The sequence below is a fragment of the Cydia fagiglandana genome, chromosome 1 (genome assembly GCF_963556715.1).
Source record: "Cydia fagiglandana chromosome 1, ilCydFagi1.1, whole genome shotgun sequence".
Classification (NCBI taxonomy): Eukaryota; Metazoa; Arthropoda; class Insecta; order Lepidoptera; family Tortricidae; genus Cydia; species Cydia fagiglandana.
The window spans coordinates 1,078,815-1,093,409 of NC_085932.1; the positions used below are offsets into that span (position 1 = coordinate 1,078,815).

A 14,595-nucleotide genomic window follows, 5' to 3' on the forward strand; every position below is an offset into this window, starting at 1 on the left:
TCACAGAAGTGAATCTTTGACATGCTTCAATAGTTTCAATTTTCATGTCACTGGGGTTGTCAATATTGATTTTTCACTACGTTAAAAGGCATTTTTTAAACCCAAGTATATATGTTTTTTTTTAGTTTAATGGCCAAAACATTTATTAAAAAAATTGACGTTGTGTCCCTAAGAATGCTTAAGTTTCTCATCGAAATTCAAATTAGGTTTTGTCTTCGAACCTTCTTCCCGAGTATCTGCTCTTCCGTGCTTCTTTTATTATGTCTGACGATTCATATGACCATAGTTATCTTTTTATCGAAAATAGTAGGTAAAATTAAGAAAAAATATTGAGATCATCATAAAAAATGAAACTAATTGAATACTGTCGTATATCGTCTTAAATTCAAATTAAAACTAGCGCACTACAAGTACTTACAACTACTCCAATCGGGATAATAAAGCGGTTCGAGCACTTGTTGACATAATTCTCACCAAGCGACATTCAGGTGACAGCACATCGAAGTGTAGACAGCCGGCCACGTGGGCTCACAGTTTATCCAAGCTGACAGCTCTGACAGCTGACACGATGTAATATGGCACCTTTTACGGCGATGAGAGATCCATGTTTGTTTTCGTTCACTATTTGTTTTGCGGTCGAGTGACGTGTTATTTTCTAGTCATAAGTAAACTGGAATTTATGATGGTGGTGACGTGGAAATGTAATTTGTTATAGTAGTTTGGAAGATATAGTTAGAAATGAGTTAAAATAAAACATTTAAAGTCACAACACATTAAAAGATTACAATCTAGAGCTACGAAAGCGTGTCATTGTCAAAACATTCATATATATTATTTTTTATACAACACAACACAACACAAGACTTCTTTTGAGCTTACTGCGGGACTTAGTCAATCTGTGTAAAAATGTCCTAAAATATTTATTTATTTATTTATACAGGTACATATATAAGTTTAATATCTGTACTCTGTCAGTGAAATCGTTGCTCCCAAATGGATGAACTCATTTGAGTTCATTTTAGAATCAAAACATAATATGTTTGTCAATATGGATCTTAGACTAGACAGACGACGCTGTTGATAATTGTCGAGGGTTATTTTACAATTTCAAATTCGATTTAATTCAATACAGAACCATATCCTTTCTTCTCTGTTTGCTACTATCCTGTTTTTACTACAATCAGCCCAGACCATCGCGTTCTAAATCAATATTAATCCAACTCAACACATTAAAACAGCGCCTACAATTTGCTACACTATACTCACATGTCACAAAGCCGTCCTATTTGTGTTTTTCTCATTATCATACAAACAGTTGACGGCCGTTAATGCGCGCGATCATAAATTATTTGTATGTATGTAAGATAAGCATCTACATGGTTTGTAATTGGCGACGTCGCGTGTGCTGACCTGTCGGCTTTTGGTTACATTTTAACGTTTAGTTTTATTATTGGTCTGTTAGTATTTCGTGTTAATTAACATTTTGTATTTAGAGCCTCATAGACTAGAACTTGTTATGAAGCATTTGTTTGAATGTAATTAGTTTGCTAATAATGTTGACGTTAAATTAAATACCTACGTAATAGAAATGTAACCGATACATTTAATATAGAGTTTGGTGAATTAATGTATTAATATATTTCTTACATGAGTGAGTATATTAGGTTAGGATACTGTTTAACATAATACTTATAATTTTACGTAATGTTATTATTCTTAGTATATTAATTTTATCTACATACTACAACGTCCAAAAAGTACAGTCTGTCGTCATCGTCTGCTTTGAACCGGCTGTCTGTCGTGAACTGGTGGTATTTGTCGTGTGATAGTTATGTCGAAATTTAAATTTAAATATCCGTAGTTCCAAATATGTATGTCAGTCAGCCAGTCAGTCAGTCGGTCTATGTCAGGTCGCCACGGAGGTTGGAAGCCACGACAGCCCTTTAGAAGTCGCCGTTTTACGACCGTCTGCGCATGCCTTTATATAATTCACATATATGTACAACCATAATTGTAATAGCTCAGATACCATCTACATTGTCCCTTTTCATTACGCAAGGAATGTTCATTAAATGCCATTGATCTGCCTTTACGACCTATGGCCGGTTTTTCATGAAGAAAGTTTTTTATTATTGCTGCCTTGGCTTGATTTGAGATTGGGATGTTCGGCCATTCTATTATGTTTGAGGATGGGATCAATTCATTAATGGTTCTTTATTATATTTATTAAATGATATTTTTTTCATACTTATAAAGTAAGTTTCTTTATTTTAGAAGTAACTTATGTGTGCTTAACTGTTATAATTTTTGATACTTACAAAAATAAAGACGTCGACATATTTAAAATGTTAAGTTATTTTTTATTACTTGGCACAGTCGGTAGGATCTCAATAGCTAGTATGGCAATCATTTCAATATTTCTTCAATGACAATACCCTAATATCTTCCTCTGATAAGCCCTTGCTATCTTCTAATTTATCAGAGGTACCTAACCAACTAACCATCTTATATCTGTATCTAACACATAAATTTCTCCTTGACTTTTATCTTACACTTCACTCGTATATTACTTATATTATACGTATTATTCCAATTCACATAAATCCAGCGCGTTGATTACTCTAATATCTCCGAAACAATTCACAAAATTACTTCACATACCCCGTATTTATCAAGACGAGGAGAGAATAATAAAGCTATTATTATAATAACCGAGTAGGCATATACCTGTGTTGCAGCCAGCCTACAATCTGGGTCACGCCCACTGCAAGTGTTCTTGTCTCTTTCCAGCGCCAGTAAATAAGCGATCAAATGCATTTTATTGTCATATTGCGCGTTATGTAACAAACATTTCAGAGATATGAGACCTTTCAGGGGGATTAAAGTGTATCTATATTCAATGTGTTTGAAGAGGCTTGTGGCTGAAATGTACATCAATGCGATTACGGCTCGGTAACGGTATTGTAGAGGCATGTTGAAATGTTGCTATGGCGACTGGTAAATGGAATAATCTATTATCAATTTATCTCAAAATTGTCAGAGATGTACCTAGAAAGTTTGATACGTTAATTGTGTACGGGATAATATTATTGGTAATTGAGTAAGGCTGGAGGCTATATAAAAAGTGTTTCACGTACATTTGTAATAAGTAAATAAATACATTTTCACCACACCAGACACCTAAAGGCTCTCTTTATACTTAAAGAACAGATGGCAAGTTTGCATTTAATACACGAATATGAATGGCAAAGTCATTTGATGCAAATCGTGAGTTGTTTCCTCATGTTGGCTGGGGGAATTAAATTTTATCTAATGATTTTCGATGATAAATATTAAAAATCGTTCATTTTTAGTTCAACTTGTTATGTTATATACTTAGTTAGTATTTTCTATGTACCGTAGGGAAACATTACTTCGTCCATTGGACCCAACATCGGCCAAGTAAAATATTAACATAATAATTCCAGGTAATAAAAGCAAAGTTATACCTATATAATAAAGGCAAAGTTATACAATAAAAATGAATTTAGGGTACATATTTTTGCCAACATTTTTTTCAATAGACTGCGTTGAAAACGTGGTTTGTCAATTAAAACACGAAGTGTATATGTTTCTAGATATTCACGGATTTTTAAAATGCCTTTAATATGCCTTTATATAAATAATACCTATTTCTAATTTAATTTTTGTGTGATTGTGATTTTTTTTATATCTTCATTTAAAAAATGAATGGCTCACACTAATTAGAAATGCTACTTTCAGATTAGGACAATTTCTATAATAAGTCTAAAATTTACTTTATCAAAGCTACATTTTTCATCTGAAGGTATCAACCCCGCTATAAAATGCACCGCAGAACATTTCAAAGCTCAGGGCAAAAGTTTATATTAAACATTATGTTTGGTTTGAGCTACTCATTCCGAGCGCTTTATTTGAAGCTTATTAAAATATATGAAAATGTTTAAACATCAAGTATTAGTATAACTTTGTGGGTTGCAGTAAAGTGAAATGAAAACTAAATTTCTTCAACGGGATGTTTCAGTACATCATTTCCAAAAAAAAAAAACTATTAACATCACACCTTTTGATATTCATATTAATTTTTAAATTGTTTAGAAATATAAGTAGACCTAATAAAAATCAAGTTTCGTGGGCGCCTCGTTACGGATACCTTTACCTCGTGTAATGTAAGCGAAGATGTATTCGGGTAATTCCGAAAAGTTCAGAATGTCGCGTGATTCCAAAAACGAACTCTATATTGATTGAATTATGGGTAAATTACGGAATTAGCCGACATTTTGAAGTAGTCGGAATAACCCGAATACACATTATACTACAGCCGTATGATCACTCTTAAGCATCAAATACAACGATAATGTTAAAATGATATTCCAAGCATGCATAATTTGAAATATCATTTGGAACACATTAATCGAAAATTGATTAATGTCCAATTTGGGACATTAATTGCTTTGGAATTCAAACTTCATTTAAGGAATATTTTATTGATAAATCTCCTCGTATTATAGTGGAATATGTATAAATAAAATAACTATAATTTCGGCAAAATTACTAACAATAAAATGGTATGTATATTAATATCCCCATGTCTTGGTGTTCTTACTTAGGAAATACCTAATGACATAATATATATCCTCAGGCATGTAACCTACTAAATAAATATGAATTATAATGTAAACACCAAAGCCAACCGCCCAAGCCAACTGCCGCCAAAGCCGCAAAGTTCATCCTCACTGCTTAGATACATGGCACACCAAGAATAAGCGGGCATCTCGCTCGTCTCCTGAGGTATTTCCTTTGGGCTACGCCATGGGATTCTTCAAGAAGCGGGTATTTAGGGTTCTCAAGGGTTGGCAACGCTTAAGTGGCTCATATGATGTTACTTATGTCCATGAGTGATGATGACCGCTTCCCATCAGGCGGGGCTCGTCTGTTCGTTTGCTGACTATCATATAAAAAATACAAACTCGATTATGATGACTCAGAAACGCCACTGGAGACCGAAGACCGTGAAACTGTGGGTGGAATGACGGATCGGATGGTCCACTGCGGTATTTCGGGGCCTATACGACCTTTAAACCTTGGAAAAGAGCATTATTCCATCTTAGAGGCATCCAATGCACTTGCAACGCCTCTGATGTTGCAGGTATCCATGGGCGACAGTAGTTGCTTACTATCAGGCAATTAGTTTGCTCGTTTGTGCTGCTGCTATTGTACCATGCCAATAGAACTAAATTTTAGATTTATTTTAACTTAGGCACTGCTTATTTATCTTGATATTTTATTAGTAAAGGTACGTATAAAATATTTTGGTGGTAACTATTTGGAATTAATGATTCTTAATGTCTCAGTATACGAATTATGGTAACATTCCATTTCTAACCGCAGCTGCACTACCGGTACTGAACGCGTCGCTGTCATTGTCAATTTCCATAGTAAAATTGACAGTAGTGCAGCTGTCATTGGAAATGGAATGTTACCCTTAAGTAAATACTAGTAGTACTGTAAAGTCTATAATTTGATTTTCGAGAATCGCACGCACGTCACTTTCACGAACAGAAGTTTTACGTTCTCTTCTTCCTCGCGTTATCCCGGCATTTCGCCACGGCTCATGAGAGCCGGGGGTCCGCTTGACAACTAATCCCATGATTTGACGTAGGCACTTGTTTTTACGAAAGCGACTGCCATCTGACCTTCCAACCCAGAGGGTAAACTAGGCCTTATTGGGAGTAGTCCGGTTTCCTCACGATGTTTTCCTTCACCGAAAAGCGACTGGTAAATATCAAATGATATTTCGTACATAAGTTCCGAAAAACTCATTGGTACGAGCCGGGGTTTGAACCCGCGACCTTCAGATTGCAAGTCGCACGCTCTCACTGCTAGGCCACCAGCGCTTTGCGAACAGAAGTTTTACGTTATGCGAACTAATATAGACCCCACTCTTGCACATATTTGTCAGACAATCTATATTTTAATCCATTTTTATAAATCTTCCAGATACGTTAAAATACGTGCAGCACTCGCAGCCTCAAAAATATTACTTTGTATAATTGGATCGTGTTATGCTGAAAGCAGCCGTCTTATGTATAATGCACTCGCATTGGATATTATCTGCATAATGCATTCCTATTGGTTTTGAAACTGTGGATTGTTTTCACGAAAAATAACATTCTTAGCCCCATTAAATTCGAAGTTACCTTAGTTACCTATTATTGATTTGGCGCATTCGAATCTATCTGGCTGGATCTATCATCATTGTAAACCTACAAACCTTAGAGCATTCAATAACTAGAGTCGACTTTAAGAGTTTACCCCTCTGCCGAAAAACTTGCACAATTGTGCAAACTTTTGTATGAACTGACGTGGCTATTCGGACGTTACGTACAAATCATGTAGAAATAGCAATACATTTGACGTCCCCTCTCCCGCAGAAATCGGCAGACTGTTTCGTATAGAAAATGACAGCCATGACGTTTTCAGTTACTTAATGCTCTAAGTTGTAAACTGAAATATATAAATATCATATACTAAATAAAAGTTGGCCAAGCCCTTCTACGGCCGAGGCCGGTTCAGCTAACGCCATGACCTTTAAGCTACCCGGCAGTGGCGGTATACCCGTCCTAAATTCTCGACTATATGCAATGTTCGGAAGGCTAGGCGCCTTTGACCAACTCTAAACGGTTAGCAGTAAGTGCTTGCACCTCCTAAATGAATCTCTTACGGGATTACGGTAAAGCGCGAGAGATGGTGCTGCCATCTATACAACTAGGGAACAAATCAAATTATTTTGATTTGTGGTTTTAGTAGTCATACTACTATTTAAAATATAAACTGAAATAGTGACAAAGCCCTCCACTTGGTTAATCAACATTAGTTATGGCGGCCGCAGTTGTCGGAAAAAATGTCAGTTCTCTATGGACTCCCAACCATTCATACAAGCTAATTTTAATGATCTACAAGTTTTTTGACAGACTTACGGCCCGATTCGAATTTTAAGATACGTCAAATATCAAGATACAATACAATAATAATTTGTATCGTCTCGATACGATATATATTAGATATGTCAGTGTCAAATGTAACGCGCTTCAAACCAAAACGTCACTTTTGACACTGACGTACCTTAAAATTCGAATCGGGCAGGTAGACAATTTAGTCCACCTGCGTAGAGATGTGCCACATACCTACATAATAAGATCACTTGGCTAGTAAAATGATTCACAGTTGAATCATCACAAAAAATCTCTAAATGCACTCGAATTACATCAGCATTTTTTCCCTCTTACCTAACAAGCAAAAAGCTTTAGGTGGGAAATAGTTTCCAACGGAGCTTTATTTGATTTAAAAAATAAGAGGCTTTTATGGAAGCTTAACTAGACAAGTGAAAGCTGTACAAGTGTAAACGTTTTGAGCGAGTGTTTTGTTTTAAGCCTCTTACAGTGAATACACGATTTTATTAGTATTTTGAAAATGGCGGAACGATTTAGTTTTAGCCGAACTAGCGTTAGTACCGTCGGTGTATAGAAGGACACCGGTCGATGTGGGTAATCCTTTGAGCCATTTCGATGAAATATAAATTGAAATCAAACAAATCACAACCAACGATTTCATATGATACTTAAGAGGGGGACCGCATTAACGCTAAATTGTAGTTTTTATATCTTATTATTACGTTTCAATCACGGGTAAATGTCATAGAAAATTCACACGGAAACTAGAGCATCTGCCCGATTTGAACTTCAAGATAGGTACGCGATATGGATTAGATATGTCAGTGTTAAAAGTAACATTTCTCCAAACAAACGTCACTTTTGACCCTGACATATCTAATAGTCTAGATAGACGTAATATTTGACGTTTCTTAAATCGGGCCGTATAATTGCAAGGGTAGATTCCAAACAAAACCTTACAAAGTTTAACTTCGTTCGATAGAAAATAATCACTACAAAATGTTTAATTTCCATGTACTTTCAGTTTTTTATACTCGGTATACCATAGCAGTATAATTTAAATATAAAATAGCTAGTCATATAGCCAAGAGATCTGACAAGCAAAATTTTAAACAAAAATATATTTTCAGAGTATTTGAGATCACAAGTTTCGCGTGTTGCAGCAACGAAATAAATTAAATAACACTCATTCCAAACAACAATTACAGTTGCTTGTATTATGGCAATAATTCCATATTTGCTTCCCCTTGCCATTCATAAAACCTGCATAATGTTGCCATTTTAAAGAAGCCAATTTTTCCCATTTCCCCGGCTATAAAGGGTAGCGATTACTATTACAGTAACACCGATAAGGGCAATACTAATGTTCTTGAAGTCAAATATCACGGAGCAATTTCCGGCGGTCGCTCATGTATGCCGCAAATAGGTATGTCTCTGTTGGACTACGATTTGAGATGTGCTAAAGTCGTATAACTCGTTTGTGTTCGGTTGTTACAAAGAGTTGGATACAAGTGTAACCTACATCTTTTATTTTGTATTTTACAAGCTTATTTATTTAGTTTCACCTGTTCCGTTGTCTGTGATCAAATCTTGCATTCCCAGTTCGGAAGAAAAAGTTATTCACCACTACTTTTGAGGTTAGAAAACTACAAGACCATCGCTTTGTTAGTACTATTCCGAGTTTCGATCCCGGGTACCAAAATCATCGGTTATTTTACGCACCAAATGCAATTTCGCTATTCATTGATGCCAAATTTGTCTCCGAGTTGACAATGCAAATGATTAGCCTGCATTATTCATGTTTAACGCAATTGTATGATGCCGGTATTGCTGTGAATCGTTTTATGGTGATATATATTAGAATTTAAATTTCAAGCTGGCAACAAATGAAGTTGAAGAAATGTATCTTTTAACACTGACAGATTAGTATCGTATTGGTTTGACATCTTATAAGCGTAGTTTGAATTGTGCCGAGAGTCATTTAACGATTTAATTCTAATACTATTCAAGTTAGTGGGCCTCCTACGCCATTGGTTTTCTGCTGCATACCTATACAGTTTTTACGTAAACCTTTTGTATTGTATGTTGTTTTGAGAATAGACAATTTGCGTTGTAGTTTTTCTGCAGTACATAAATAGCCATTTTGAAAGGTAGGCATTCACTTCTGGCCCCGTTTTGAGATATCTGACGAGTATAATAAAGATAGAGATAACTGTTATCGAGCTGGGAGAAATCTGTGTTTAGCATTGTCCAGTCAGCAGCAATAAATGCTAAGCGGGCGAGGTGTTCAAAATGATCTTGGCGCGACTTTATTGTTAAGAAAATAAGAGCGCGTTAAGGTAATTTTGAACACCTCGCCCGCTTTGCGACTTTGCTGCTAACTGTCCTACCGTCTGCTGTTCTCTCAATATGCGTCCTTGCTTTAAGGCGATTATAAATACCGCAAAATTTACAATTGTTTCAACTAACCTCCGTTTTAATCCACCTCTGGGTCTCACCTGCTCGTACTATTAAAAACGGGGTATTTACCATGTATATTTAATTTTGTTTCTATATATTTGCTGTTTTACTAATAAATCCTTTTTATTTTCAGATGAACCGAGCAATACAGGTGAAGCCGGCGGACAGCGAAAATAGAGGAGGTAAATTTCATTTAAGTACTATTTTATTAATTAATTTATACTTACGGCACAGTTATCATAACAGTTGCCCAGTGCTGCTAATGTAGCAAATATTAGGGCTGATTTAGACGGCGCGCGAATTCGTATGCGATTTTAGTTACATTGCGGACTGTTGGTTACGCCCAATTCAACCGACCGATCAAAACCCGCAATGGTATGAAACTCGCATGCAAGTTCTCGCAACTGTCTAAATCAGCCCTTAACCTACCTAGATACAAGTAGAACTATTACTAAGACGTAATACACAAAAAGTGATTTATATAAGTAAGTAATTCTCAGAACATATACGTAGAATATTAAATATTATACAATACGTATTTATAACATAACTACCTTTATGTTTACTAATTATCCGTCTCCCATTATTTAACACGTGACATCTAACCTTAATGTCACATAGGTATTGAAAATCTTAATGTAATATTTAGCGAAGAAATAGGTAAAATGTACTTTTACAACCATAACATGTAATATACTTACTAAATATAATCAGATAATCACTGTAGGTAAGATAATCGATTTTAAAGAGTCGATAACCAAGTACTGGAATATTCTGTTTGCCTGGCCAAAAGGCCTCTAATATAATGCCTTTTTGGAAGAATCATTACATGCAAACAAAAAATAATATTCCTATTGCTTTCAATGAAAAGTCCAGTACTGGAAACTGAAGTTTCCAACTTCACCAATGGGCCTGCGGCATTTTTAGCCAGTGCCAAGCCTGACCCGTCCCACTGCTGGCAACCGGTGTGCCGCCCAAGCTGGCAGCATTCCATATAGCTTTCTTGGCCCGCCCCGCTTTAGGATTAAACGTTTCTTTATAATTGCTGGATATGGGTTGTTTCTTGGCTTCAAAAATTGTAACATGAGTAACACGTCGTGTTACGTCACAAAATTGTGACATAAGTACCATGCCGGCGTCGTGTTACGTTGCTATAAAATCAGGAATAATTCTACAAAAATACTCTCAAAATGAGGTTTAGAATGGAACTCTATTTGATGTAATTGATTTCAAATGTTTATCAAAAATCGATAAATATCTTGTTAATAGCGAACTACGTAAACTAATTGAAAATTGAGAGAAAATCGGTGTTCATTTTCATTATGCTGGAACTTCTGTTATCATTAAGTATGTTAGGCAGCAATTTTTTTTATTATTCTTTTAATACGATAGCATAGCAGTAATCTATCGTATCGTATCTGTCAAAATATTACGTTTCTTTACACCAAACAAAAATACAAGTGTTCTTGTATTTTTGTTTGATGTAATAACAATTTTTTATTTGTTTTTCAAATATCTAACACCGTATAAGAAATACGAGTATACTTAGAACTAAGGTTAACTAACGTAGTTAATATTACATTTTTATGGAAGCATAAATACTACCGGCACGAACGTAAACCGCCCTCAAGAGATATAACTTCGTTCACATGTAACATTTACTAAAAGGCATGTTCAAATGAAATTATTAAGGTAGGGTACATCCTAATAAATTAATTACGCTGTACCCTTACAAATACTTTGGCAACCGACATATTTTCAAGGAAACCGTCCAGGGTTTTTTGGATATCCATCCAGAAAGGGTTCGCTTTCTGTTACATCGCATTTTGCCTTTTAATTTTTAGGGTAAAGCGGGGATTCGGGTGAAATACGTCCATTTCGGAATTTTCCTTTGTGTAAGTTATTTAAATGTGTTCATAAAATAAAGATTTTGGTTGTCATTCATTGCATATCTTAATTAAGTTCATTAGTGTTATCTTGTCATATAATTCATTAAATACCAAGAAACACATTTTCTTTTATATTTCAAAACGAAAGTAAACTAAAGCTCTTTACTTATATGCTTAGTTGAAGAAAATGTATATAGTTGTGCATCCTAATTAAGAGTCATAATAATATATTAAATTATATTTATTTCAGTTTTATACGGTGTGTGTCTGACCATGGGGCTTTAAATCCAGGGCCCGATTCTACTCGCTAAACTGAGCTACTTTTACTATGGCACCAACCCCAAAATCCCGAAATTTTTTATTACATTTTCATACATTTTGGCTGATCAGATGTCGGCGTTTCCTATGGAAAAGCCAAAAAATTTTCCCCGATTTTAGGGTTGGTCCCATAGTAAAAGTAGCTCAGTTTAGCGAGTAAAATCAAGCCCTGGATTTAAAGCCACATGGTCAGACTCACCATGTTGAATTCTTGTTGATATAAAACCAGGTAGGTACTTATAGAATAGACCACAATTTTCTGACATAAATCAACACGCCACCCAAATCGAAAGCTAACATGTAACAGTCTGATGATACGACGATACCCGTGTTTACGAAACTGCACATATTTACGAAATACCCAGACAGTTATTACGAACGACTTACTCGCACGTCAAAGCAATTACTACTCGGCCGAATGGGCAATCGGTTGCTACGTACCCCGCTCCACTCTTTGTTTACTCTGGAACCCGAGAGGCCAATTCAAACGTACGTTTCGATATCTGAATGATGTCATTTAATTATCTTTCGCCCGTGCGTCTCGCTCGTACCAATACATGTACGAAGTAGTACGAGTGAAATGTACATACGAGCGAATGATAACAAAATTACATAATTTTAATATCAAATTGTAAGTTTGAGGTCTCTTGTGCCTTGATAATAATTTGTACCAATTTCTAGACGTTAATTGGTAAGAATCGTAACTGGAATAATTGGAAGCTTGGCTTAGGCTTAAATTATTAAATTATCCGCACTTAGCTCGGCGTAATAAATTAACGTTACTAACGATTTTTGAGACGCGTACCGAAGCGTATACAATCTAATTTAAACGTATACAACTATACATTTCTTGTTTTATGACTTATTTATTATTTTAGTTTTTATTCGTTTCTACGTAGGGCTCAAATAAACAGTAGTATTTTGAGGATTTTAGGAGTGTCAACGCAAGCTCCCGTCGCTCCCGATGACACTCCTCGGTACGGAGTGAAACATGTCGACCGTTTATCGACTTAAAATACGTGAGTGACCCGTTCTTAATATATTTAATATGTCTGAGTCTCACAGAAGTTTTGTTATTAGAATAGAAGTTTAACCTAAAAAATGAGTGGAAGTTTAGTTTAGCTCTATATTCTTTGTGTAACATTTTTGAGCAACAAAAAACATTAGTTTTACTATATCGCAATTTGCCAAGTTTCATGCAATTTAAGCATGTCCTTTTAAAATGTGAGCTTAAGGGTAACATTCCATTTCTGACCGCAGCTGCACTACTAGGACTAACGCGTCGGTGTTATTGTCAATTTCCGTAGTAAAACGAATGGTAGTGCTGCTGTCGTTGGAAATGGACTGTCACCTTAACTTCGATTTTATGCTAGCGGTTTTTGGCGGCGAGTTCATGAGGCTCTTAAGACATTTTTTATCCGTCACAAGCATGAATCATATGAATCATATCTAAACGTAAGTAAACGGCTTATTCCGCCATTTTTTCATTTGAAGCATAATTAACATTGCGAAGCCAGCTCCGGGCTCTTTAATCGCCGGTTCCATTCCATTCGTTCCGTTTCCAATTCGTTTCCATTTTTAACCTTAAGCTTCTCCACAATGAGTGCGCCTGGACATTTTGAGTTATTCATCGTTGTCGTTGAAATATTTTCATGAATTTTTAAGCTTTTTTCTGTGGTTGAAAGAGCTAAGTGAATTTTAGAGAGGAAGTATAAATATTCACTACTGGACTGGGCAAAGGGATTCATGCTATATTTTTGATGCCATAATGTTGTTGTTAAGTGTTATTAAAAAACTCGAAATCTATACCCATTATTAATAAGTGCCTATAGTTGACTGATAAAGAATGTTGACATTAAATTTTTTTATATTTTTTTATTTACCTACTCAAATGTAACGAAAATGCCCACGCTCTCTTTGTGCATTTAATTAAATAAGTACTTCATAATAACTTTCAAATAATACGAACTCAAATGTTGAGTAATTAAAATGTATTAAATTAGAGTCCGTCTATACTAACTTTGCACAGGATTGAACTTAACAAAGAAAGAGAGTGTTATGTCTACTAATATATTAATAATGACATTGGCACTCTGTTATTGGAAATACCATAATGCCGAGTTAGCTTGGTCCGGCTCTAGAGCCAATATATTATTTGGTTATAATTTTACATCAATATTTTCATAATAACGCTGTCGTCGATCTAAATGACAACGGCTAGTATTCATCACTAAATTGTAATCGATCGATTTCAATAATTCACAGTCGGTGACGATCCTCGAATGCCATCCCTACCCCACGGGGAAATCACACAAACTTAAACACGGAATAAGGTAGTGACGGGACCCGGTTATTACGCATAGTTTGGATATCGATTGTCCGAAACTCGCGTGACCGAATAGCCACGTGGCCGTGTAATTAAAATAAGTGTTTCGTGTAATAACTATGTTAGTGTTGTAACGAGCCCGTGTTTTTGTCTTAATGTGTTGGATACAACAATATATTTATCTGAAAATATGGAACATTTCCGATGTAAAATTCAAAGTAATCATCTTTTATTGTACGCGCGCTACAATGGTCATTAAAGTTTCATTAGGCTCGATGTGTTGAGACCGTTAAAGAATAATTCAGTAATTTTTTAACCTTTTCCTTTTTGCCTTTAGTTATTTTCTTTTGGGCGAGCGTTTTCAAGCTTCCTCTTAGGTGCTCAGCCATAAATTTCTTCCTTAGCGTTGTTATAGTAACAGTAATTTCCGTCGAGTTTCCTGTTTTTTTAACTGATGTACTCATTTAGTCGACGCGTTTGGGATTCGTGAAGAATGTTCTTTGGTTTCAAACATTTTAAAAATAAAAAGTAGGAATGAATCCATTCTTTTGTTGCTATGTGATAAATATACTAAGGAGCTTTTGGGTTTACTTCGAGAGCGGGGTCATTTTCAAACTGGCAAATATCTATA

The 14,595-nt window shown here is 35.4% G+C and overlaps 1 protein-coding gene across 7 annotated transcripts in view; it reads left to right on the top strand.

The window, feature by feature from the left end:
• Positions 1–14,595, top strand: part of LOC134670168 (CUGBP Elav-like family member 4) — a 797,956-nt gene that overhangs the window by 550,466 nt on the left and 232,895 nt on the right. For all 7 annotated transcript variants that reach the window (XM_063527978.1, XM_063527899.1, XM_063528142.1 and 4 more), the window contains one exon: positions 9,565–9,613. In XM_063527978.1, the coding sequence (XP_063384048.1) occupies positions 9,565–9,613 (49 nt within the window). The remainder of the gene's footprint in view (positions 1–9,564; positions 9,614–14,595) is intronic.